The sequence below is a fragment of the Podarcis tiliguerta genome (assembly GCF_965153285.1).
Source record: "Podarcis tiliguerta genome assembly, chromosome: 9".
Lineage (NCBI taxonomy): Eukaryota > Metazoa > Chordata > Lepidosauria > Squamata > Lacertidae > Podarcis > Podarcis tiliguerta.
Window position 1 is genome coordinate 55,464,744 of NC_139542.1, and position 27,829 is coordinate 55,492,572.

General features: G+C 41.6%; 1 protein-coding gene and 1 long non-coding RNA gene across 10 annotated transcripts in view; one reads left to right on the forward strand and one right to left on the reverse strand.

The window, feature by feature from the left end:
- Positions 1-27,829, reverse strand: part of MTUS1 (microtubule associated scaffold protein 1) — a 102,288-nt gene that overhangs the window by 3,507 nt on the left and 70,952 nt on the right. For all 9 annotated transcript variants that reach the window (XM_083458019.1, XM_083458024.1, XM_083458022.1 and 6 more), the window contains 8 exons: positions 23,294-23,514; positions 10,256-10,322; positions 7,376-7,590; positions 6,902-7,007; positions 6,581-6,654; positions 4,741-4,836; positions 2,746-2,862; positions 1,382-1,479 (listed from right to left, as the gene is read on the reverse strand). In XM_083458019.1, coding sequence (XP_083314145.1) covers positions 1,382-1,479; positions 2,746-2,862; positions 4,741-4,836; positions 6,581-6,654; positions 6,902-7,007; positions 7,376-7,590; positions 10,256-10,322; positions 23,294-23,514 — 994 coding nt within the window. The remainder of the gene's footprint in view (positions 1-1,381; positions 1,480-2,745; positions 2,863-4,740; positions 4,837-6,580; positions 6,655-6,901; positions 7,008-7,375; positions 7,591-10,255; positions 10,323-23,293; positions 23,515-27,829) is intronic.
- On the forward strand, positions 1,187-7,643 carry LOC310685713. Its single transcript, XR_014515417.1, has 2 exons — positions 1,187-3,534; positions 3,796-7,643. It is a non-coding gene; the product is annotated as an uncharacterized lncRNA (long non-coding RNA).

The window sequence follows — 27,829 nt, forward strand, 5'->3', positions numbered from 1 at the left end:
TTTCTGCGCACCGCCTCTCCTGTGAAGGAGAGGCACTGCGCAGAGAGAGAGAAGGCGTAGCGCCCCTTGAGCCACGCGCCTGTCGTGCGAAGCCGGAGGAGGAACAGAAGGGACTCTTTCTGTTCCTCCTCCCGCTTGGCAGCGACGCGCCTGTCCAGCGAAGCCTGAGGAGGAACAGAAGGGTCTCCTTCTGTTCCTTCTCCAGCTTCGCTGAAGGGCGCTGTGCCTTCTCCCTCTCTGCTCAGCGCCTTTCCTGTGAAGGAGGGGCGCTGCGCAGAGAGAGAGAAGGCACAGTGCCCTTTCAGCGACGCGTCTGTCCTGGCTTCTGCTTTAGCCCTGCGCAGTCTCTTTGGGCAGGGGGAGCCTTCATCCCGCTGCCCTGAAGAGGCTTGGCACGGTTACCCCAGAAGCCAGATCCCTCTTGCTCTTCTGGCTTCTGGGGTTCAGAATATTTTTTTCTTGTTTTCCGCCTCCCAAAACTAGGTGCGCCCTATGGTCCGGTGCGCCCTATGGTGCGAAAAATACGGTAACTTGCTTCCTCCTTAGTGGTTTTGTTGTGGCTCCAGTCCTGTCAGCACTCAACCTCGAGCTAGAGGGGGGATGATCACGTGACCATATTGTGGTTTGCCAGTCAGCTGCTTGTGGTGCAAGGAAACTCTGTGGACAGAGTAACAAACTGCAGAGCTTGCCTGCTCTACATCTTTCCCCTTAAGAGATGGTAGCCCCATAATCCTACAAAAGGGCAAAGCCAAGCCACTTTCCTTGCATAGGATTTAACAGTAGGGACTGAGCTTCCTGCTGCAAGGAGTGGAGAGCAAACTTCTTGAAGGCACAAGAAACAGCAAAAGGGGAAAGAGTAGTTATCTGATCCTCCTTTTTAAAAGCTAAACTCTTCCACGATTCAGAAAAAGTTACCACCAAGGACTAATAGTCTAACTCCAAACATAAGCAGTCTGAGCAAGTACTTTCACAAATCCAGCATAGTTTAAATATAAAGAGCTTAAGGAGGCTGCTTTCTCTTCTGCAGGGACACAGAACCTCAGCCATTGACCAAGTAGTACTGATTCTCTATGCAGTGGCTCTCCAAAGCTGTTTGTACATTAAGTAATGAAGCAGAATCTCTTGAAAACTGTTCTTAGGCAAGCCCCTCTGAAACTATTAAGAAATTGTGCTAACTAGGTAAGTCCACATTCAAATGCTGTGTGGACTGTGCTTTTGTTCCTTTTACTGCAGGCACGCCCCACCTGCAATAGGCTTGAGGTAATTTGCAGTATATACAATTTCACTTGAGTTCTCTACTTTCTAAATCCACCCCCCCCCAAACAGAGCTATGGCAGCTGTTAAACTACAAGAGCAACTCGAACAAGTATTTTAGAGTTACCTGGAAAGCTCCATGTGTTTGTCCATCCGGGCTTTTAATTCTTCATTCTCCTGCTGAAGTTTTCTCATTTTCTCCACTAAGGCTGCATTGTTCTCCACCTTGAACAAATGTGCAAATTTAATGTGTGGTGGGGAGGGGGAGAGGCCAATTTATTTTAGATGAAGCCAGGTTGTCCTATTGTGTCAATTTATAAAATAAAATCTCAAAATCTACCACAAACATTATTATTATTATTATTTAAAAAACTTGCTATTACAGCTCCAGAGCTCAAGCATAAATTATCTACTACAAACTTGTAAAATGCCTCCTTTACCCTGCACTAATCTAGTCTGTCTTGTTAAAACTAGTAAGAAGCACCTTATAATTGAAAGAAAAATGGGAGAGTTGACCAGAGTCTTCCAGTTTCTTCTGTTCAGCATCCTTATGTTTTTGGCTGCACGATCTGGATTTATGGCCAGTGTATTGTGTTTAGGTTTAAGAATTAAATGCTGTGGAATTAATGATCAAGGGCAGTATAAAAGTCTCTGAAATTATAAATACTACTTAGCTCTGCTCCCTGTCCCTTGGATTTATAATCTGTTCCTCTGTGCGCTTTGGAGACGAGAGGCCTAACTTACTTATTTACATGTGCTCTGAGACCAGTATATCATCTCAGAAACAATGGCACCCACTGTCCTGGGATCTCAATGTCCCCGATTATTATGATGTTTGCCCAGCCTTACTGCTGCCATTTAGATGACACACCCTGCTGGCTCCTCCTGCCTCTGGCAGAGCGAAAGGTTTCCAGAATTTGTCACACTTTAAAAAGCATGTAAAAGAGGGAGGCACGCATCTCTCTGTCTCTGAAACCACCATTCTCAGAGTTTCCTGTATGGGGTCACTGCTCAGAATATTGCTTATTCTGCTCTGCATCTGCATTACTCCAGCAAATATTAATCAGAGAAACAGAAGTTTGCATAAACACCCTCAATTTACATTCTCTTTCCATACCAACAGAGCAGAATTGTTATACCATGTACCTGGATTTATACAGAATGTTTTAAATGTTCAGTATTTTAAGTGTGCAAAGGGCCCCATATATTTCCGTAACCCTTACAAAAGTTCGTGATGTACTGTCTTTATATGACAGATGGGATGGGCTGAGACGGAGAGAATGATGGACTGCAAAAGTTCATAGGTGGAAACTTATTTAGCTAAAGCTAATTAATTTACGTTAGCTCCACAGAGGAGTATTATGGTTCCTCTTTTCAGTTTTACTCCTTTTTAACTCCTCTGTAACTTGAATTTATTGCTACAGTGTCTACTTTTGCATTATCAGCACAAATCCAGCTTTTGGAGGCCTAGCACTCCAAGAAAAAGCTCACCAGTTTTTCCATCTTCAACAATTTGATATCTTGTTGATGTAGCTTCTCATTTTTGATCTCCAGCACTGCTTTCAAACTTTCCAGTTCTTGTTCCAGATACATAAGCTGAGGGTTTTTCTGCAAAATGACATGCAAAGTTAATGGAGGCCCCTCAAGGTTGCCATGCATAGCAAACATATTTTAAGTTATGACTGTAAATATTGACTTGTTACAGATTTCCTTAGCCAAGCAGGGGAAAGCATTTATCACACACACACCAAGGTACATCTAAAAAATTTCAATGCTCTAAATGCATTTACAGCTCTTGTGAAATTATTTTATTGCTGTAAAAAGTGATAAAGGTGGTCACTTTCTGGTATATTGCTGTATTTTTAAACCACACATAAGGATATCTATCCCAAGGTAAAATATACCTATAACGATAAAAACTTCAAATGGGCTTCAACCATGAAACCATAGAAAATCATCTTGTAATGAAAATGTACACACACACCTGTCTGTTGAAATTTATCCAGAATTGTTTTATATTTGAAAATTATGGAGATCCGATCTTGAAAAAAAGCAGCTGATATAGATTCTGGTTCTAACTAGGGGTGCATGCAAGCACTGTGTTTTTAATTTACAAGTAATACTGATTCAGGTAATTAAATTTGTTATTGAGAAATGCCAGATACAATATTGATAAATTAGTATTTCCAGAAAACAAATAAGATTTTGGTGCACACATTACTCAGTTCCATATTGCCTAGGGATAATTCTAACAAAAAACCCCACTACCAAATTACAGTGGTACCTCGCAAGACGAATGCCTCGGAAGACGAAAAATTCGCAAGACGAAAGAGTTTTTCGTTTTCTGAGTTGCTACGCAAGACGGATTTCCCTATGGGCTTGCTTCACAAGACGAAACGTCTTGCGCCTTTTTTTTTTAACCGCCAATGCATTCCTATGGGAAACCGTCAATACACAGTGGTGCTTCGGAACACGAAAAAATTCACAAGACGAAAAAACTCGCAGGACGAATTAATTTCGTCTTGCGAGGCACCACTGTAGTATGTATGCATCTAATTGCACCAGTGCTTTCCTCATGTCAAGCAAGATCTTCCTTGCATCTTGATAACAATGACCAGTAGCAAAAGTAAACTCAAGAGCTAAGATAATATGATAATCTAATGTAGCTCAAACAAAGCACAGCAACAGCCAAAAACATAGGAACAGATAACATAGGTCCAGGTGCAGGCAAGACTATAAACATCTGTCAACTTTGGGGTTTAAGGAGAAAGACAATGCTTTTTCGTCTTCTGCACACACCCACACCAGATCTTCCAACTTAAAACTACAGTAACTCAACCTGCAGAAAATGCACCACTACTCTGATTTGTAGACCCAGAAGAAAAAATGTAATACACCTGGTTCAAAGGCTCATAGTATCTTCCTTCCTATCCAGGAATCATAGGGCTGGATGTCGTTTAAAAAAAACACAGCTAAAAATAGAAAACCAGCTAAGCTATGTGGATGTACTGTATACACACACATACAAAAACACAGCAAGTATGTGTATTTTAATTACACACATACCCCACATATGCAGTGTGATGGCAATTAAGCGCACATGACACTAGGATCTGTCAACCTTTTTACACCAGGGATGCACTTGAACCGTCCTCATTCTCTTAAAACCAAGACTGCACTGCTCCTAGTGCAACACACCTGGCCAAGCAGCCATTCATCAGTTTAAGCCACAACATTCGTAACTGCTATTCATGTTTGGAACATTGACAGTGAAGCCACAGCACGGAAATTGAGATAAGACAATGCGATGCCTAATTGGTCCCTTTGCATGAGCACAAAGGTTTTTGATTGGCATCCTTCACTCGTGGAAGGAGAGGATACATTATTTTTCCAAGCTCCCCTTCACCCAGCAGATCCCAGCCTTCCCCTTCCCTCCCACAAAAAAAGGCTATTTCTAGAGGATTATAAAAGCAAGTCAGTACTTACAATATTTGTTTTTTCTTTGGCTGTACGTTTTTGCTCTTCCAACTTAAGCTTTTCATTCAGGGAATCATTTTCACTCTGTAATTCACTAATCTTTTTCTAAAAGATTAAAAACAAACAAAAAACACCCCAAACTTAAGACCTGAACCTCTGCTATAAAGCCAGGTAACATTTTAGGAAATTGCTATCAAGTACGCTAAATAGAAAACCCCAGTGTGAGAAATTAGAAGTTGCAGAGATCCTTAACACAAACAGTAGGCCAGAGTTTAGAGAAGTAATGCTCCAAAGCATAGCTGTCCTGGCCAAGGAATTTGTCTAAGCAAAAATATAAAAATAAAATGCATGTTTTATAAAGAATCGGGAGTTGCATTGCTTATCCCATGGTTTCTAAGGGATAACCAGAAATATGTACTGTTGCACACCACCCCCAAACTCTGAGCAGTTTGAGGTTCCCAGGGGTGGTCTGTGTATCCTTTTAGAAAACGAGACACAGCGGAGATTGTGGTGTTTTTATGCTATATGGTTTATGTACAAATATATGCAACTTGAGCCTATAATGGAATGCACAGCATCAATACCCCAAACATAGCTTTGGGTTCAAACAGCCATCATGCTCTGCCTGCTGTTTTGTGTCTCGGTCACAACTCCTAGCTTCTTACTCTAAACCCTGGCTTTATCAGTTGAGGGAAAGGTTCTGCTCATTGTCTAAATGGCTCATCCCTTAGGCTATCACCTCACACAGGAAGCTAGCCTGGCTTGTTTAGCTTTTAACACTTGTTGATTCCAAAGGATCAGATGTGTCTAGCACACAGGTCTAATACACATGGGTCTTAATTGGCTTTTGAAATTTGCTGATTCCAGGGGATTTAGAAGTGTCTAGCACACAGCTTAATACACACACAGGCCTAGCTCCCAAGTGTTAATACCCCAGAACTTAATTAAATTCCTTACTGAACACTTACTGAATCAAGGAATTTAGAAATGTCCAGCACCCACAAACTTGTACCAGTATGTAGTTTTAGATCAAGTTGAAGGTACCTGTGGCTACTCTGGGCTGGCCCAAGACATTTTGATACCTGGCACTCCCCTCCTGACCAGGGAAGAAGGAGTGAGTGAAGATCTACATCAGGAACAAGGGGAATAAAGATCTCCTTTATATTGGAATCTGCTGCCCCTGTAGCTCCTGCTGCCTGAGGCCTCATGGGTGGGGTGGGGTGGGCCAGCCCTATGGCAACAGTTCCAGGACATAGCTGTCAACTTACAGATTTGAAAATAAGGGGCCAGCAGGCTCAAAAATAAGGGATCAGCAGCCAAAATAAAGGATTTTCCGGGCACAGGTATGTTCAACTTCTGAGCCCCTCCGAGCCAAAGGCAGAAAGCCCAGCCAGCAGCCAAACAAAGCCTCAAGCCTCAAGGAAAACCACTGTCACCTCTCCGCTGGGAAGTGCTGAGCAAAGGCGAGTCCCCAGGGAATGCGGCCGATTTGATCAGCACAAGGCATGCAAACTCCACCCCCCAGTCGTTCTTAGACTCCTTACTGGGTGAGCAACGCAGCCAAGCAACACAGTTGGAGCCTCCCTCCTCCCTGACCAGCAGGGAGAGAGAGAGAGGAGCTGCTTCCTTTGAAACCCGGGAAATTTAAGGGACATCATCAATAAGGGACAGCAGCGGGACATGGCGCTGGGATAAGGGACTGTCCCGCCAAATAAGGGACGCTTGACAGCTATGTTCCAGGATGTTCTACAAATACAAGGTACATGTTGACTTTGACACTGTGGTGGCATCTAAATCTAGCAATGTTACAGTTGCCTCTGGCTTAGTAAGCAAAAGAGAAATTCCAGACCTCTAGTAGTTGTTGTTTTTCTTGGAGAGATTCTTCAAGTGTCCTTCTTTCTAATTCCTGGGCATTCTTGAGCTCTGAAAAATGTTTAGAGTCTTAACATTGCACAAGTGTATTCGCCTAACTTCTTTACAATACCTGCATAGTGTGGGTTTTCATGGTTATTTTGGCAGGGAAGTTTTAATAAGGGACTGACCTCTTGTCACACTGCCAGGATTATAAACAATAAATGTATTTAGCAGCACAGCAAAGAAACTCTTCCTCTCTCACAGCAATAATGCAATGTGTTTGGTACTATCAAAGCAGATAAGCTATGCAATTTACCTGTAAAGGACAATTCGTGGTTCTTCTTCAGCTCATCTATCCTTTCCGTATGACTGGTTTCAAGCTCTAGCTTAAAGTTTTCATGTGTAATATTCAAGTTGTCGACCTGAGGAACAACAACATATTTCGCTTACCGTGTGCCAGGACGTTTGCGATATCAACCACCACAGCCTTGTTAATTCCTACTGTGGCTATTTTTATTTTATATAATTATTACTGTTCATTCTTTCTGCATTTTGTTTCCCTTCAACCTTACACCTCTCAATTCCTTCCTCCTCCCCCTCTAACCACATACCTGCATATACACAGAGCTGCCAGTTCAGGATGACACTCCATACATCTAATGAAACAGACCTTTGCTTAATTCATCATGACCAAGGGTTATTTCCTTTGCCAATTTTTATGTCTGAATAAAGGAGGTTGTACTTAAGAAATTAAGCAGATGCATTTCAGCCCAACTTCCATCCTGCCTACCTGTTCTTGGAGCTGTGCTTTGTATTTTTCAGCTTCTTCGATACAGATGCTCTGTAGTTTTTGGCATTCTGTTGTGTAGAACTGCTTCAGCCTTTCTTCCAGTTCAGACAAATCTCTTTGGTGTTGCTGGTTCAGCTGCTGCACAAATCCTTCGTAAGCTGCTTGTAGTTCATGTCTACCTTTCTCCAATTTCTCATAGGCTGCAGAAGCGGTTACTGAAGACAGAAATGCAGTGATGCTCTATGTAAATAAAATGGTTTTGCAAGCACATGCTCACAGGACTTCTTTTAGGGAAGCACAGCCACAGCCCTCTTCAACAGAATACCATCTTTGATGACACATGGGGAGTTTCTTCCTTTCCTCCAGCCCTATAGTATTCAGGGATAGGACCCTGATTCTGTGAGAAAACACAGGTTTTGCAGGCAGACGTTTCAGCTTCAGTCTTCCTCACTGGAATCCTGGAGAGTCGCTGCCTGTTAGTTTAAGACAGCTTCTTGTTTCTAGGTAAGTTCTAGACCCATAACATTTGATTCAAGTCCCACATCTTAAAATGCTTTTAAAAAGCTAAAGGTTTTTTCTCCCAGAGCTTTCAGGTGGTTTGCCTTCTGCAAATGCTCATCTAAATTTCCAGAAATTTTATATAAAATTAAACTACAGAAGACTATTATAAAAGTTGCACAGGAAGTTTGCTTGGCATCTTTGTTGATGCCTATTGTTGTGTCTTTTTATTTGTCCACAGCTACTTTTTTCCTGGTATTTTAACTGATGCTTCACACACACACACACACACACACACACACACACACACAATCTTTTAATGGCCAACCTTTATTGCACCCATGTTTGAAACCGGACTTCTGACTTATCACACATGGTTATTTTTGATATATATAGCTCTCTCGCTCGAGAGAGCGAGCATGCTATAGTATTTAACTGTGTTTATGCTGTATATGCTATTTTGGAATATTATTTCTTTCTTTGAAAAATACCCTCTTACTTCCTAAATTTATCCAAACCAAAGCTAGTACACTGATAATCTGAAAGCAGTCTAACTAATCAGATTTGCACAAGTACTCTATGTGGTCATCATTCAAAGAGCTCAGTTTCACCTAAGGCCATAATATCTTAAGAGCATTGTTACTGTACCTCTCCTTTCAATGACGCCAGAAGTAGGTGAATCAATGACAACTTGCTTCCCCTACAGTTTTATATTTTAAAATCCCCAAACATGTTCTCCCCCTATTCCTGCTTCCCATGTATTCCCTAGTTTCCTAGCACCAGTTCTTTCAAAAGTGGAACAGAGTTTGCTCACAAAAATCCCCACTCTATGTCATAATCTAGCCTTGCCCAAGTTGTTAAGTGTTTATAGCTATTCTGACTTCTGTAAAGACTTCATATTAAAAATTGGGAGGGGGGGGGAGAGAAAGAACTGAGAAGATCAATAGCATTTGCACACATTATCATTCTGCTTACCCAATATGAAGTTACTTCATGTGTGTGAAATACTTAGCGCAAGGAGCATTTCACTCTCCCTAGTGCATCATTGCAGAGCAGCAGAGCTCCCATTTGGAAAGTAACCAGTTTAAGAAATTAAGCTTATGCACATGGTTTTACACAAAAACCTTTCAAAGACATCCACGGTGCCAAACAAAAAAGGGCTCTTCGCCTAACGTATTGTAAGCTTCCAGCAGATAAAATCGCAGTAGGCCACAAAGCCCTTAAGAATAGGCCCAAATATTTTAAGGCCTGTTATGATTGAAGCATTTTTCAAATGCAAACTGAAAGCTAAGTGGGCATTTCTAACTCTAATGTGTGATACACAAAGATTTCTTCTGAAAACCACCACTTAAAACATTCACCTTGCTTTAAGAATGTGACAAGTAATTATTCTCATAATAAAAAAGGCTTAAGTATCTCTGAATTAAACGAAGGGTATATACTTCAACCACATTTCACAGGCACAGATTCAATCCATCAAATACACTATTTATATAGATAGCACTTTCATTAAGTGCTCCACATTCATCATCTGATTGATTTTTTTTTACAACAAATCTGTAAGGTAGGCCAGACTTGCCTCCACATTACAAGAGAAATGGAGGCCAAATCATTGCATTATACCTAGGGCTATCCAATGGGCTTTAATTTGCTGGAAAGCACCCAGAGTGGCTGGGGCAGCCAAGTCAGATGGGCAGTGCATGCATATATATATTATTTAGTATTATTATTATTATTATTATTGCCAGAAGCAAAATGGACAAATAGCACACATCTCTTCCTATCACAGCAATCTCTCTATCAAAAAGTCAAGGATTCTAAAGTTTTTAAGAGGCAACTCTCATTTGGCCAATTTAAGCCATACCCCATCTCTCACCATTTTAGCATTACGGTCATCTGCTATGCTGCCTTGCAGCATTTAATCTGATTACTGTAAGTGACAATTAATCTGCACCCAAGTTCATTTCAGACCTGTTGTCTACCAGAGCCCGGCATGACACATGGCAATGAGTAAGATATAGCACACTTTTACAGTTGGTTTGCTTACTGGCAAAATGCGGGATAAATGTCTGCAAAACCATTTAGGCAAACAACAAAATCTATGCTGAAAAGACACCCCCAGTAAATGTTTTGACCATTAGACACATGTTTCCAGGAGGCTGCTCTGGTAGGCTTAGTCAAGTTGGTGCCAGGAATTCGATGAACCCAAGGGTCAGGCAGACAACACTCCAGAGAAATGCAGAGCACAAACATATGAATACAGTCAGGGGATTAGATTGTTCTGGTTCAATACTATGTGTCTTAAAATCAGTTTTGCCGCTGCATTGATTTAAGGGTATTTTTTAAAAAAATGCAAAGGACAGCACAGAAGCCTGTACTTACCTAACTCTCCGCGAAGATTGACAAGTTCTATCGACAGCTCTTTACGTTGTTTTACCACTTCCTCCCTCTGAGGAGAAAAAACAACACAGAGGCACATGGAATGTTAGTGAACACTCCAAGCAGAAAATACAACATTTGCCAATGCTTAACTTGCATGCTATCTGTAGAATGACAAGAAACAGGAAAGTGAAGCCAAGATATGAATCATCCAGGACAACAGCTTCATAATGTTAGAAAAACACAGATGGCCCCCTGAGTTAAGGAAGTACGTAACTTGCAATAAGAACTCTGCCAATGGCTAAAGTAATCTTCGGTGGGGTTTTAGTTAAGTACACAATTTACTTTAAAGTTAACAAAACTTTAGTTTGCAAGTTAAGAAGGGTGGGGGTGCTAAGGATTAAATAAACAGTGTGTATTAAGTAGCATTCAAGTAACCTTCCAGGATGCATGATGTTTGCCTCCAACCCATAACTGCGAGAACATCGTTAGGGATAAACAATACGTGTAATGTACTTTGTAACAAAGGTAAACATAAGCTTCGGCACAGAATACTCTTAGCCTGCTAGTACAAACTGATAAAGCCTCATTGCAAAATTTAAACGGCAGCTGCAAGCTGCTGTGCCTGTCAAGGTTTTGCACAAAACACCAAAATTACAGTCATCTTTAAGAGTTCAAAGTGCTTCTGCTGTTAGCGCAAAGTTAGCCTGCAATCTATACTTCACTACTTTTCTTTCCACTCCCACTTGCCAAACCCTGTATTAAAAGAAGTTTCTGGACACCCCAGTAAAGAGTTCCGACTAAAGCACCAAACAGCACCCACATAACAAATCTACGCTGTGCGAGCATTTCAGTATGCTATCTGCTTCCAAGATGCAGCAACTGCTGTGGAGAGCAGAACATTGCAGAGGTCGTCAGATCCAGCCTGCCTTCCTTCCCTCCAGCTGCTGGAACCATTTTTCACCTTGCTTGCAGCAAGCCGCTGCTTTTAAAATCCTTGTTATTCCAGGAGAGCCCCTACAGCGCAAATGCCAATTACCTCTTTTGCAGCACACTGAGAATACAGGCACATTCTGCTGCTGGAGCAGCCCATCGTTCAGGTTCTCTGCCCAACCACATCCACGTAGCAGGCATGTACAGGTGGCAGGGACTACCGCAAACCAAACTGGTCGGCCCACGCTTAACTCACAGCTAGGTAGCGCTCCTTTGGACACTGCCTCAGCTCGGCTTCATTGTGCTTTGCAGTTACCGTACTTCTTCTACTGGTCTCTCCCCCCAACACAGAAGCAGACACTGCAGCTTCTGCACTTGGCACAGGCAGCCAGTGATTACTTAAAGCCACAGCCCTTTCGTTTTTTGAAAAATGAGAACCAGACATTACAAAGATCGATTGCCACTTACTCAAATATCAGCTGCTACAGTGAAGGGTGGAGGGAAGGAAAGAGCACAGAAATCCCGACTACCTCTATGGATAATGGATCTTATTTTTAGCTTTTCTGAATTAGTTATTCCAGGCTTTCACTCTTAATTTATAGAAGAAGAAAACATGGCATGAATTGTAAGGAGCCGAGAGAAGGTACAGACCTTGCCAGTACGACTATGCTATCATTTTTTATGTAGCTTCTTCAGCGAACCTGGTGCTTCTACAGGATAGTCAAATCTCTGCTCCCAAGGAGCTTACAATACGGTTTTTAACAGTGGGGGCAAGGGGATTGCTTCCATCTTTTTCCTGTTACATTTGATGAAGCTATATATTCATTAATATTTCAGCATCGCTTTCGTGATTGCCCTCACAAGCACTCTTTTATGATTTAGACCACTTGCTATTATTCCCATTTTACAGATTACTTAGTAACTGGCCTGAGTAAACCCTGGCGAGTCCATACCCAAAGGCTAAAGCCTAGAACCAAATCTATCTTTATATTTGCTGGGGGGAAACGGCACCCATTCACTCATTTTTAGCTTTCAAAAAATTCATTCAAAAATAAAACACTATTTTTTTTAAAAATCACATCACTGATGAATAACACACCAGCCACCCACCTTTTGTAGGGTGGCGTTGACATCTAGCCTGAAAAGTTATGGGGAACTCATACACCTGCGTATTACTTTATAAAAACCAGCTTAAAACATAATGTTTTCGAACTTCCAAGTCTCATATTTCCTCCAAAACACTCAAGGTGGCAAAAATGGTTCTCCCCTATTTTATTCTCACAACAATCCTTTGGGGTATGTTAGGCTGAGACATATTAAACAGCTCAAAGTTGACAAGCGAAGTTCACAGGTAAGTGGGGATTTAAACCCTGGTCTTCCAGAGCCAACAATCTAACCACAACACCAACGTGATGCTTCTCATAGAATCAAGGAATTGGAAGGGACTCCCGATGGTCATCTAGTCCAACCCTCTGCAGTGCAGAAATCTCGACTAAAGCATCCATGACAGATGGCCGACCTCACAAAGCTACAGTGGTACCTCGGGTTACAGACGCTTCAGGTTACAGACTCCGCTAACCCAGAAATAGTACCTCGGGTTAAGAACTTTGCTTCAGGATGAGAACAGAAATCGTGCGGCGGCAGCAGGAGGCCCAATTAGCTAAAGTGGTACCTCAGGTTAAGAACAGTTTCAGGTTAAGAACTGATCTCCAGAACGAATTAAGTTCTTAACCCAAGGTACCACTGTATTGCCCTAATGTTAGTTTTCAGTCGTTTCCCTAACATACCAGCATGGCTCTCTGCTACCTTAAAAACTACAGATTATCATTTATATTACAAAACTTGTAATGCCATTTAGTCAAGTCTGCGCTAGGCTCAAAAATTTGGCTGTGAATTCTTCTCCATTCCTTTGGCTGTGAGTTCTCTCTTCCTCCATTCCCCAAGTGCATGACCAATCTTAAACCAGGAATATCACTGACAAATTCACAGGTAAGTTTTGGTTGTAGAAGGAAAGGCCTCTTTAGCATTTTGCATACTCTAAATTCTATACTGTATATAAAACAGGGACGCATGGAAAATATTTTTTATTACTGAGTAGAATTAAATTCTTTATGTTGCACATATACAAAGGACTATGGTAGTTTTAATTCAAAGAGCAAGAACTGCCCTGCTGCAGACAGACAAGAGAAAGCCCCACCTTGAGAATACATTTGTTACATTCAGGACATTCATTCCAACTGCAAATTGGTTTAAAACTCACAAATGAGAAAAATCCACTTATCTGATAACCCGATTAGTGACCAGCCACTCCTACTAGCCATCGGTAAGACCAACAATTAGGACATTGTTCTTAGAAATCTGAGGGCAATAACTATGGATCCACCCATTAGGTGGAAAGAAAGCATTACTGTTAAGCGAATCACATGAACAGCCCAGTATCTAGAAGGTCAATAACTTGGATATACAAAATTTAAGATGGTTCTCTTGCACGGAACCAATTATTTTTGCCAGTATGAGCTACAGAAAACAAATCTGGCTAAAATACTTTAATAAAATAGAAGCGAAAGGGAAGATGTCCAGGTAAGCGGCCACAATCAGGACAGACACACACACAACACAAACTTTTACTGGGCTAGAAAAGGGGCATGGCCCACAGAAAGACTTGTGGAAGCTTCGAGTGATGCTAAAGACTAGGATCCAAAGATTAGCTTAAACTCATGCAAGCAATTTTGCTAAGCCCCCCCCCAACCCCCCCCCAAAAATTCTCTGAAGGCTGACAAAATGGGGGGAAAGCACTAAATACGGTAATTATTTCTTCACAGAGAAAAAAACATCATCCTACTCTGACCAAAGGTGGGATGGCTGAAGGAGGTTCTGAAAGGCTTGGGGAGATCTTGCCCATCCAGCCCAGTGGAAGGAGTCATCCTATCAACTGAATGTCCTCCAGTCCACACAGGCAAACAATTCTCTTTGAGAGCTGACACTGACACACACACACACACACACACACACACACACACTGTACAGTCGTACCTTGGATCTCAAATGCCTTGGCTCCCGAACCAATCGAAACCCAGAAGTAAGTGTTCCGGTTTTCGAATGATTTTCGGAAGCCGAACGTCCGGTGCGGCTTCCGATTGGCTGCAGGACGCGCCTTGGTTTTCAAACGGTTTCGGGAGTCAAACGGACTCCCAGAATGCATTTTGTTTGAGGTACGACTGTATTACAAGTTTTTTTTTAAAGGGGGTGGGTATTATTTGGAAAACAAAACAAAAACAAGGGTAGTCCTAAAGCCACCTCAAGCTCATAGAACTGTCTTGAAAACCTGTTTAGGCTTATTCTCAATTTTTTCCCAGTACACACATTTATATTAGTGTGCAAAACATGGACTGATGAAAAATGAGCACACAGTATTGCTGCTGGAAACAAGCTGAATGCATAAATTGTTCAGTTGTTGTTTTTGAGTTGCTGCTGTGGTGTATTTCTTTTTCATGAAGCACATCAAAGGTTATTGCACTAAATTCAAACTGAAGCCTATTTAGGGAGCGAAGGGAATTCTATTTCAAATTTCCATTATACAGTGCTCCATTAATTTCAGTATTCTATAATACTTCAGATCTGGCCTCAAAATTCTGCAGATCACAAGTTTGCATTTGGCAGAACTGTGGCTAAACATTAGTGATTCGCCAAAATTCCAAAGGATAATATAGAAGAGGAAATTTAAATCTGGAATTAAAACATAGAAGTAGGTTTCATAATATTCTCCAGGGATCCCCCAACTAGATCACGTCCCCCCCCCCCGGTGCATTTTTACTTTATTTCCTTCTCCCACTTTTAAAAACTACTCATTTGACAGTAACGGTGTGACCATACGATGAAAGCAGAGGGCCTGCTCATCTGTGAAGGCAAGAATTAATTATCAAGAATGCAGCATCAGCCATTTCCAGAAAACTGAAAGATGTGCAAACATTTCCAATCAATAAAATAGGTCATGTACACTGCTAATCATGGGAAGACATTACTATTTCCTTGGCTGTCATAGTTGGGGGGGGGGGAGAGAATGACCAGCAGTTTACCAAAGTGCTTCTTGTGAGGTACTATTTTAATTGTAAAAGCCACAATTGAAGATGGTACCAAAAATCAGTAGACAAAATCTACCTTCCTCTCTTTTGTGGATTTGTTTCAACTCTGTGTTACCCAAACGAGGGAGCTACTGAGGAGGGGGAAATTGTTCCTGTTTCTACAGCAACCAGACCATCACTCCCTTACACAGGGAAGTACAGCCAAATAAGCACCCCTGTCTAAGTAATACACTAGGAAGGACCACCATTGACATCCAAAATGAACTATATCCTGTGCAAGAGAGCCATCTGTTGGGTTGCCTTGTCTCCCAACCCTTTTCCCCATGCCAACGGTTTTGCGTTTTGTAAAAGGGTGTTCTGAAAATACAACATCTCATTATGGTTCAGACCTAGTTCATCGTTGCTGCTGCTGCTGATGATGATGATGATTCAGATCCCTGCCATAAAATAGCTGTATGTCTGTGCAACAACTACAAGAGGTTACTGCGTTTGAAATGTACTTATACAGTGGTACCTCAAGTTACAGACGCTTCGGGTTGCGTGTTTTCAGGATTCGGACCGCGGGAAACTTGGAAGTACCAGAAAGGGTATGCGCAAAAGTGCCAAAGAAGACATGCGCAGAAGTGCCAAATTGCATCACGCACGTGCGCAGACGTGGCGCTGCAGGTTACGAACGCTGCGGGTTGCGGACGTGCCTCCGTCACGGATTACGTCTGCAACCCAAGCTTCCACTGTAACAGGATGTTTTGTAAAAATATCATAGTACTTTCCACTTACATGCATTCCACACCCTCTATGCCTGTAATCCCAAATCCCATGTGTCTTCTCTTCCTCTTCTTTCTCAGTCCTCCCACATCCCTGGGAACACAACACCCCCTCGTCTCCTGCAAGCAGCCTAGCTCTTTGGAGTTCCCTGTGTAATCATGGGCAAGAAATAGCTGATGTCAGACCAGGCTAAGGAGTACTGCTCTGATGAGGAATGGTGGGAGCCTCCCCCTCTCTCTGCTCCTGAAGCTGCCCAGGAGTATTGGGATAGTATAGATTTGGAATAGTGGTTCACAAAGGGACATAGTTCAGAAGACAAAAGTTGGGAAGAACTGGGTGGTGAACAGCTAGGAGAAGAAGAACTGGGAGAGAGAGAGAGTTAACAGACTCTCTCTCTCGCTGGAAAGTATTCAGCATATCAGTCCAAGGTCACGTAGAGCAGATAAGGTGGCTACACAAAAAGCACGGTGGTTGCGAGATCAGGTTGTAAGGCAGAAGTGACGGGGGGGGAGTGGGAGGAATCCTTAATTGGGAACACCTTTACTCTGAGAATGGATGCTTTGTTCTTTTGCTGTGATCATTAGACTGGCCTCGACCAGAGCCAGGGCCTTTTTGGCTGTGGCCCCGGCCTGGTGGAACACTCTCTCACAAGAAACAAGGGCCCTGTGAGATTTGACATCCTTCCGCAGGGCCTGCAAAATGGAGCTGTTCCGCCAGGCCTTTGGTCAGGGTTCAGTCCGACTCATTTTCTCTTTTTCTCTTTGTATAAGAACAAGCACAAAGGAGCCCGCTCACAGGTCCTTAAAATATCAGTGGAAACAGTTGGTCCTGGCGAGTATTAACCGCTTTCAATTTTAACCTGAGGATTGTCATTTGTCCAGTTTTAACTTTAACTTATTTGAATTAATTTTGGAATACATTTTAATCAATTGATTGCTTGTTTTTATGCACACTGTGTTATTTATATCATGTTAGCCGCTCTGAGCCCGGCTTTGGCCAGGCAGGGAGGGGTACAAATAAAATAATAATAATAATTAATAATAATAATAATAATAATAATAATAATTGACTCTTTAAATGGTAAGGGACTCTTCGCTTTGTCCTGCTTATCTACAGCCAAAGTGGGGAGAGCTGAATCCCTGGAGCCTGACAGCTAGCTCTCCCCAAATCCTGTCAAGAAGTAGTAAACTGTGTAAAACTAGCAAGCAGGAAGTCCTCTGGACAGAACTGAAGACATTCTATAATTATTTACCTCTTATGGTTCCACAGATAAATGGCTAGGAGCCATTATTCTTGAGTAGAAAGATAGCATTTATTTATAAATTTACCTTGTACACCACTTTACATTTCAAGAAACCTCAAAATGGTTTACATCTGCATTATAGGAGAGAAAGACATGATGCGACAAGATACAGATTTTGACTCCAGTGATGGAGAGGCATTTTTAAAGTTTTTTCCATCTCACTGTGGAGGGAGGTTATAGCCCTGTGTGTCTCCAAAAGAACAAGATACCCCTGTATTAACCAATGATCTTTGTGGGGTTTGCAGGAGGGGGGGGGGGATCTTTCCATGCATGAAAGTCAAAGATTGTTGTTTGTTATTTTCCATGGTAACGAAACCTAGGTAGGAACATGTGGAGGAATAATATTTGCCTCGTAAAAGTTGCCAGGTTTAGAATTACTATTTAAAAGATTTGTATTTAAACCAAAATGCAGTTATTGCAACAAACTTACCACCTCTTTCTTGTGGCCGGATATTAAGTTCAGAGGCACAGATCGATCTAATCCAACGTAGGCCTTAAAGAATTTTACCAGTTTGCAACCCATGAGTTGTGCAAAAAGTATTAACGTAATAGGCAAGATGAACTCTGAATGGCCCAATAAATTCATGGACAATTAATGTTGTATTTTACAGATCTGACGAGTGTATTTTCAAGAGAACAAGCAAACCCATGTTCTCTGGGGGTAAAGTTGTTATACATTCTTAAAACGCTATTTCAAGGAAGTTGCATTTATGTTTGAACGGTTTTCCAGCCATCTTTTAATTAAAAGCCCATGTTTAGGAAACAATGAGCCCACCTCAATCTTTCTCTCAGTATTAGGTTAAAGGATTAAAGACAAAGGTGATGACATCAATAGTTGCCACAACAACAGAGGCATCACTAATATAGTATTGTGACCTCATTGCTTTTTCAAGTAGAAGGTCCAGCAATTGTTCCATTTCAAAACCAGTGGGCATGGCAGCATAAAAATGCATAACACACCTTTGAATGAAGCGCTTCAAGCAATTATTATTCTTAAGAAAATAAAATTATTCCTGAAAGTTTTCCATCTTGATACTCACTGATATTATCTCTCACTCCTGACAGACTTAGTTACAAATGCAAATATTCCCACGAAAAAAACTGAACCAGTTTGAAGTCTATGTTTCATTGACAATTTAAATGATGACATCACATTAAAGCCAAGTTCAAACAAAGAACAGATGAGAAGTTAAACCTGTTTCTTGACTACTGAATATAGTAGCTCACATGACTATACAAAATAGACAAATCCCCTCCACACACACACACATGTAGAGAAGTGGGTGGCTGGGAGCAGGTTTCCTGCTTCTCCCTATTATGTCAGGGTTCTTTGGTGTGCTATGAAGGGTTTTCGGTCTGTTTGGAGGAACATTCAGACCACCTGTGGGCTGAAGTGATAGTGTGGCATACACTTCAGGGGTTGAAAATCCAAAATGCACCTCCCATAGTGGTAGCAATAGTTGATCTTTGCTGCCCTTCAAAATCCTCTATTCAAGGAAGGCTGCATCACCCTGGCTCAAGAAAAGCTGAAACCACGCCAAAAAGAAATAGGGCTATGTCCATGTTCTTTGGGATTTAATGGAAATGAAAATAAGGGTCAATCAAGCTAATCAGAGCTACCAGCTCCTGCTTCTGAAAAAATTCTGGTTACTTAGCATAAATGAGGTGACATAGTGTCCTTGGATGTATGAAATGAGTCGATAATAAGTGCAAGAGATTTCCTCTTGTCTAAGTCGCAAGGCTATCATCCAAGTAATAAAAAAACCAAGTAGTTGATCAGATGATTGTCATCAATTAGATGCATATAATTCTACATAAACTTGCATTTAGATTAAAAAAAAAACAGGTATGAAACAAGAATAATGTTTTGGGCTACATTCAATGCTACAGTCTGCTAGAGCAAGGCTACTTATCAATGCTGCACAAGAGATTTATGGATTACTTTGCCTATGTAAGGACATAATATAAAACTCATCAGTAAAGTGAAATATTTGGAAGATCAGACCAGTGTAAACAGGGTGTAAAGAGGGGTTTTATATATATATATATATATATATATATATATATATATGCTTTCGTAGATTTTCACGGGTACAGGAATGCAGGTTTTGGTGTCCTCGGGTGTCTTCCCGTCTGACACCCCAACTTTTACACGGGAAGACACCCGAGGACACCAAAACCTGCATATATATATATATATATATAACCTCTTGCTTCTGGTAAGGAGAATCTATTAAGCAAGACCTGGACACAAACAAGACCATTCCTTTGGTTTCTTACAATTTGCCATCTATTTTCCCCTGCCGCACCCCATCTGTTGATGCTCTCAATGAACAAATATCTGAAAAACAAACTGGGAAGGGAACACAGCTACAACACTATGAATTAACTCTATGAATAAGCAGACTTTTCAAATTTGGTATGAGTGTTGCTCATTGGAATTGCCTGTCCTATCACCCACACATCCCAAAATCTGAAGAATTTAAAAAGCAAAGTGACAGATGAGATACTGTCAAATTCCATCAACTTTTGCCTGAAAAAGTCAACCAGCCAAACCTGATGCCTGTTAACCATTCAGAGACTAGTGACAAGTGTAATAAATTAATGCTTAGAAGTAACTGTGCTACATGAGGATAGACAGTTCACTGAGAGGTCACTGGCATCTGGCCAAGCATTTAATGCGTTCAGAACTGCAGTGCTACATATCTTATTTTTTAAACTTGCCAACTGCATATGCTGCTAAAATACGGCTTGAAGCAATCCATAAGGTATGCATATAAGAGAAATATAATTGGTGAGAAATTCTATTAAAACCCAGGTTTCCAATGAAAGAACAACAAAACGCCCAGAACAAGGAAAATAGGCCATCATTTACCATAGGGTGAGTACTACTCATTTTCACCTTTGTAAACAACATTTCTGAATCTAGCCTCACAATGAAATTTAGTGGGTCCTCCTGACCAACAAAGCACAGAGGGTTAAAAATAAAATAAAAATCCTATTAACTTTACAAAATACAAGCTGATAATGGTTCTGCATTCTTGAAGACCTTCCCATGACTATAAGATGGCACTCACACCTTCGCATGGGAGGAATGATCTTTAAATTAAACTCATGGAAAGGTCACCACCCAGCCTATACAATGCTGCTGATCTATTCTGCCAAGTAGTTTACATGTCTGTCGTAGTCACACCCTAAGGACAACTCTGAGAGACAAGGCAATTTTCATTTCAGAACCGAGGCTCAGAGAGCTAGCCTTGAGAACATTGCTATTCCCGGAGCTACATGGATTCATCACTAAAATGTGGATTTGACTCATCGGGGAGGGAAAGCAACATTGGGAAACATCCATACTTGAAAGGCCCAGAGCAATGGGCAATGACAGCCATGCATTCCAGACATGGGAAGGATTGGAATGACTATAGGTATGAATGAGGATGCTGCCCAAAGCTTCCTGCGCCTGTTATGCTCTGTGTGTGTGTGTGTGTGTGTGTGTGAAATTAATAATCAAAACAATAATAATACAGATCCAAAACTGATCTAGAGCAGAGGGAGATGTTGTAATTATATCCCTGCCCGCCCCAATTCACCCATATAGAAATACATCTTTCAGCTGGGTGCATTTTGAAACGAACATATCTGTAAATGTACTGTATATGTAGATGAACAGGATTGAAAGGAAGAGGAGAAGCAAGACACTGCCAATGTAAAGAAGAGGCTGCAGTGGGTAAAGATGAAGGAAAAGAGGAGGCAGTGGGAGAAACATGGGCAAAGGGAAACGAAGGCTGTAAGGACAATACTTCATATTTAGTTTAGCTGAGATGTGTTAATGGTTGGCTTCTTTTTAAAAAGTTATGCAGTTTTGGCCTTTTAAGATGTTTGTTAATTTTATTTCACACAATTAAGTGTCTAGCCTAGCCAGATAAAGCGAATAATTAAGGATAATTAACTTCCAAAATATCTGGTGCACTTAGTATGCTCTTCCAGTTCAGACAAGACTTGACTGCTTTTACATTGCTTTTTTTAAGAGATGGGTTTTTCTTTGCATATATCAGTTGGAAAAGTAAACAACATTGCATCGTCCATTCTTATTTCTTCTAATGCTGAACTTAAAAAACCCATCCAATTTCTCTTTTATCAGAGTAGGAATGGGTAACTTTAGCATTCCAAAATTCTGAAAGCTGGGATATTTGTTTAGAATTAAAAGCTTCAACTTTACTGGCTTACGACTGGACTGGACATAACAACTTCCAACTTTTCAGGGTTAGTTAGACAAACCATCTAAAAGGTAAATTTGGAGGAAGTGCTGTCAATACAGAGAAAAAGAAACTTGCAAATAGCATTGCAGTCTGTGACCATTTCCTCTCAGCGTACTTAACATTTACAAGAATTAGATGTCAGATTCTGTATCGTCTGAGCAGATTTAACTGGTAAGAGCGGTGCAGAGCTAATTTATGCTTTAAAAACAAAGGCATTCAAATTACAACTTATACACACAGCATGCCACTTAATTGCAGTGCGCAGTTATGCGTTTAATCATTTGATACTATACCATGAAAGATCTCAAAGTATGTGTTGCTGTTTTAAACACATTTAACACATTGCAGACCTGTTTGCCCTGTTTGCCTTGTATTTTGAAATATTCCATGCTCTCAGGAGATAATAGCCCTCACAGTAAATGGGCAGTTGCCTGACTTCTGCTAATCTGTATATGGGGCTATTCGGCTACTCCTTCATTGTGATTTCACACACCATCCAATACACACAGTGTGAAACAGGAGTGATGCCTTTTCCTTGCTTCTCTCTTATTCTGAGATGGAACATAGGAATGAACACCCATCATCTGAAGACAGCCTCTTCCCTACTATCCAGGACTAGGCAATACACCAAAATCTATTTATGGTAGAACATCCCAATTTGAGTAAACCTATGAGGAGGGAGGGGTGGAGAATCAATATTCAAATATTCCCTGAATGCATATTTGAGTTATTATAGTACAGTGGTGCCCCGCAAGAAGGAAAACCCGCTAGACGAAAGGGTTTTCCGTTTTGGAGGTGCTTCGCAGGACGAATTTCTCTATGGGCTTGCTTCGCAAGACGAAAATGTATTGTGATTCCTGGGGTTTTTTTCCGCTCCCCACCCCCTTTTTCTTAGGCACTAAGCTGCTAATAGCCTTTTAGCAGCTAATCCGCTAATCCCTTAAACCTTTAATAGCCGCTAATCCGCTAATCCGCTAATAGCGCTAATCCGCTAATGGGCTTGCTTCGCAAGACGAAAAAACCGCTAGATGAAGAGACTCACGGAACGGATTCTTTTCGTCTTGCGAGGCACCACTGTACTATTATTTGTGGCAGGTAGGCAGTATGCTTGAAACCCTTTAAATTCCTGGATCTAGCAAGTGCTGAAATCTAAGTAAGGGTTCAAATTGTTGAAACAGCCAGACAAGTTTCTTGGTAATGGCCCTCTAAGTATGGGCCATTAAGGTAACAAAGGAAGTGGCTCTGTGCCAGATAACAAATGGGTGGGCCCTCCTCTCTCAGCTTGACAGACAAAAGCCAGAGTTGGGAGTTATTAGTTATGTGAGCTGGAAGCAGGAAGCAGGTTGGGAAGCTAGAGAGAGATGCCTCATCTCTGTTGGAATCAAAGGCTGTGGCTATGGGAGAAGCATGGCCATTTTTGGGTACTAATGCCGAGAACCCCTCCATCGTAAGCTCAGGTTGCATATACATATCCCTCATTCCAAAGGAAACATGAACCCTAAGTAAGCGCCTGGAACCCCTGAAATATTGCCCCGCTTGGAAATTGGGGTGGCGTGCAACAATAAAAGCCTATAAACATCCAAGTTCCTTCATATTTAGATATTTTTTCAGCACAAATCAAATCAAATGTAGAAAAGATGTAAAACGCAAGCAATACCAAATAATTAAATGTGCATTCAAAACTCTGAATTAACTTTACCTCGGACTCCAAGTGCTGGATCACAATAGCCAACGCTTCAAATTTCTGATGACTGATGCCCAAGCATTTCTTCAATCGCTGGATAAGTCCACTTTGGTTCTCACACTTTTTTTTGTATTGTGTCAGCTCGTGTTGTTTTGTTTCTGGCGAGTGCACTTCGATAGATGAACTGCGGGTTTGTATGAATGAGTTCTTGGGACTCTTCTGCTTGCCCCTGTCAACTGCAGAACACAGAAACAAGAAGCAACAACTTTGAACGTCGTAAACGTCAAGAGTACAAGTAAATTAGGCGTATCAAGTAATTCTTTGTCAAAGTTGTGCTTTTGGGCATTACTTTGATAGCTGCGGGAAGCAAAGTACTTCAAAACAAGGAAGACTCCTTATATGCAGTTTGCCAAGTTGTCAGCAAGCGTTCTATTGCTATATTTTGTAATAAATACTGAAGCTTATCCATTAGCAGCATCTTTTCCCACACATTTCTATTTTAAAAAGCTTACCATAATATTGCAGTGCCTTTCTAACATATACTCACAATGCTGCAATCTCAAATGCAACAGCTTGCTCAATTTCATTTTCAAAGCAGTTTTAATGGCATATTTAACATAAAATTTGCACCACAGGCACTTCCATGTACAAATTTCCATTGCAAATTACAGCTTTACCATTTCTGCTTTCCAACATAGACACTTCCAACTAGGTTTAGCAATCTTTCCCCTCTTAATTGCAAATTGCGGAGTTTCTCAGCTTTATAATGAAAAACACAAACCCTGAAGTTAAGGGACCTCTCAAGTCCATTAAAAGGATTATCATTCAAACATGAGAAATATATAAAAAGATAGTGGATAAGATAAAACCAGGATGTACACTGTGCTCCTTCCTACAATTCCAGCATTGCTAAGCATTATTGGGATTTTCACTACTGTGCTCTGCTCATTGGCAATCATTTCTAACAAGCCACATTAAACATTTGGGTGCTCTCAGTACCACAGCTGATTAATTGGCAATCATGTATTGCTCAGTTTTGCCAAAGATTAATTTCCAACATGGCTTTATCAAGCAACATTCCCCAGATGCAGTGGTGCAACTTCTCTCATGTTTCTGGCAGGTGCCCTTACAAAAATACTGTGTTTTTTTTAGCATAATGTATACTGTACTAATAAATATACAACTGTTTCACATTTGTAGGAATATTCCTTCAGTTTTTATACTCTTGCCACCGTTACATACCCAAAGCCCTAGAGGCTCTATATAGGGGTCAGCACACTTTCTCAGCAGGGGGCCGGTCCACTGTCCCTCAGACCTTGGGGGGGGGGAGCAGACTATATTTGGGGGGGGGGGTTTGAACGAATTCCTACGCCCCACAAATAACCCAGAGATGCATTTTAAATAAAAGGACACATTCTACTCATGTAAAAACACGCTGATGCCCAGACAGTCTGCAGGCCGGATTTAGTAGGCGATTGGGCTGGATCCGGCCCCCGGGCCTTAGTTTGCCTACCCATGCTCTATGACAACATTCAAAACAAGAACTTTCTTTCCAAAGTTACGTGATGCACTGGGTTCCCTTAATCTGTAATTTGAAACTTTTAAAACAGTGGTTGTACCCAAAGTCGTCCTGTTAGAACAAGGATTTTTGCCTACACAATGCACTTTCCCTCTTCTCCCCCAATAAAAGAATCTGCTCTAGAGGTTCCTCAACTCTCTGGAACAGATTTGAGGGGCACACAAGGAGGAGAAGGCAAAAGTCCTTGTGCTAATGGGATGACTTTGTTGGATAATATCCTTAGTGACAAAAAGGAGATGGTCGGACCCGTAAGGAGGGAAGGTGGGTGAGTAGCAGACTATTGTGACGGTTGTGATAAGCAATACTGTCTATCTTAAGAAATACATAGAAAGAGTTTTAAGGCTTTGAACACTCTAGGCCTAGTGAAGTACTGTTACAGTACGCGCTCAGAGTAAGAAGCACACAGATTTCAAGCCATAATAACCCCACCACAACATTCCCCTACCCCTGAAGTTCGTTTCCACACGGTACTCATCTAGGTTCAAAAACAAGGGGAAGAGGAAATCTTCAGGTCGAACAAGATGCAAAGTGAGGGAATGGGCTCTTCCCGACCATTATGTTGCCTTCTCTGGTTGGATTAAAAGTAGTCAAATCTGTTCTTTATTGCTCAAGATTAGACAGCATTAACCTGGCTGATACCCAATAAGCCCATCACTACAAATGAACATCTCTCTTGGGTAAGTAGCTCATGGCGGGTACCTTTGAGCTACTTGTAAGATCTGAGCAGCTCATTCTTAAAGAGGAGGACATTATTTCGGGTTTTCAACTCATTTCAACTATATAAACTACATTTGGACTGATCCGGGAACATTTTACTACTGAGCTAATTTACATGCATAGAAAAAAAAACATTGTTCAGCCTAGCTTCATAAATTGGTATCTTATTAAATGTGACAAATGGATAAAAATCACCAAGTAGCTAGTTAAGAGCTGAATTTGTTAAAAGTTTGCAATATTTTGTGTTCCAGAGATGACTCAATTTTAATTCTAGAACTTTTGTGTCCCTGTGTGTCAGAAAGCTCCTGACCCCCTCCCAAAAAATTCACCCAACCAATGTGAAACCTTATAAATTAAGCCCATTTACTATGGAATGACCTTCTGGAAAAACAGCTTAGCTAGCTAAGTGCAAACACTGAGAAGGCCACTGAAATACACACTGCCTAGGACTAGGTTTATTGTAAAATTAACTTGGTAAGAATACCTATATGATACCTAGTCATTTCCTCTTCCCCTGCCGCAATTTATTAGTTACGTATATTCATGAGTATGAATGAAACAAAAGTAACAGGAAAACAACATAACCCGTCTACTAGAGAATTTTTTTTTTATACATAGTGTTACGGGTTAGTGCGGGAACAGGGATCCCCCCTAGATCCCTGGGTGCCAGATTTCCCTCTGTAGATTCTTTGGGTGTTGTGGTTTAATCAGGCTGAGCTTATTTTTTTGCCAGAGGGGCAGAGGGAGATGATGCCCGTGCCATTAAGCCAGGCATGTCTAAAATCCGTTTCGGGGGCCTAATCCAGCCCGCTGGTCGGTTTAATCTGGCCCCTGTGGCAGTTTATTTCCTGGGGTAAAATCCTAAAAAACCCACAACTTCAATCCTAAAAAAAGCTCATCAACTTTGGGGTAAAATCATAAAAAAGCTCAAGAACTTCACTTCAATCCTAAAAAAAGATTAACAACTTTGGTTGGCCCTCTCAGCCCTTCACTTCATCAAATCTGGCCCTCTTTGGAAAAAGTTTGGACACCACTGCATTAAGCCAGACAAAAGACCCTACAGGTAATGGGGGTGGGGGTTTGCTAGGGCAACGTGGACACGGTGTCACACAGGAATATTTTCACCTTTTAAAACTGGGCTTGGAATAGCAGGGAGGAGTTGTTTGGCAAGGGGTTTGCTGGGAAGGAGAGGCAGGGAGCTGAAGGTCAGAAGCATCTTGGTGGGCTGGCTGAAGGCAGGCTGGGACAGAGACATGGAGAAGTCTCGGCATCCAAGGCTGCACTGCTGCGGGGAACAAACCCCTCTGGAGATGCGAATGCTGCAAACTCTGCACTCCCTCCACCGAAAGCTTCCAGTGTAAATACGTGTAGAATAAACCGTATTTCTTAAAGACATGACAGCCTCTGCTGCATCTCGATTCCCGACAGAAACACGACACTGGAACCCCCTGGACTCTTGGTACTGCTCGGCAGAGATTGGGGGTGGCATGCAACCTTTATAACACATTAAAAAAACAAAACAGCAGTCAGAATACCTCTTGCAGCCCAAGAGCTGCCTACAAACCTGACTCATACCCTGAGAACCGCTGCAGGTCTAACCAGGTACAGATACGTGGCTTAACACAAAGTGAGGTTGTTTCCCCCTACACACACACACACACTGCATTTCAAGTTGTATTTGCATGTTGCTGTACACGCAAGAAGGCAGGTAGGGATGTCTTCAACCAATGCACATTACCTGGTTTCCCTGTGCCTGCAACCGCCCCCACCCCTGCCCAACTCCTGCTCGTGGAGCTGTTGCCTGTTCATGTGAAATGGCCTTCTTGAATGTGCAAGCCTCAGCTTAACTGCAAAGTGTCTTTTCAAATTGGATAGAAGCTCTTTTGAGGGAAGAGACACCACGCCGCAGTATTTCTCAAGGAACTACAGTGGTGCCTCGCAAGATGAAAAGAATCCGTTCCGTGAGTCTCTTCGTCTAGCGGTTTTTTCGTCTTGCGAAGCAAGCCCATTAGCGGATTAGCGCTATTAGCGGTTTAGCGGCTATTAGCGGCTATTAAAGGCTTAAGGGATTAGCGGATTAGCTGCTAAAAGGCTATTAGCAGCTTAGTGCCTTAGAAAAAGGTGGTGAGGAGCGGAAAAAACCCCCCAGGAATCGCAAGACATTTTCGTCTTGCGAAGCAAGCCCATAGAGAAATTCGTCCTGCGAAGCACCTCCAAAACGGAAAACCCTTTCGTCTAGCGGGTTTTCCGTCTTG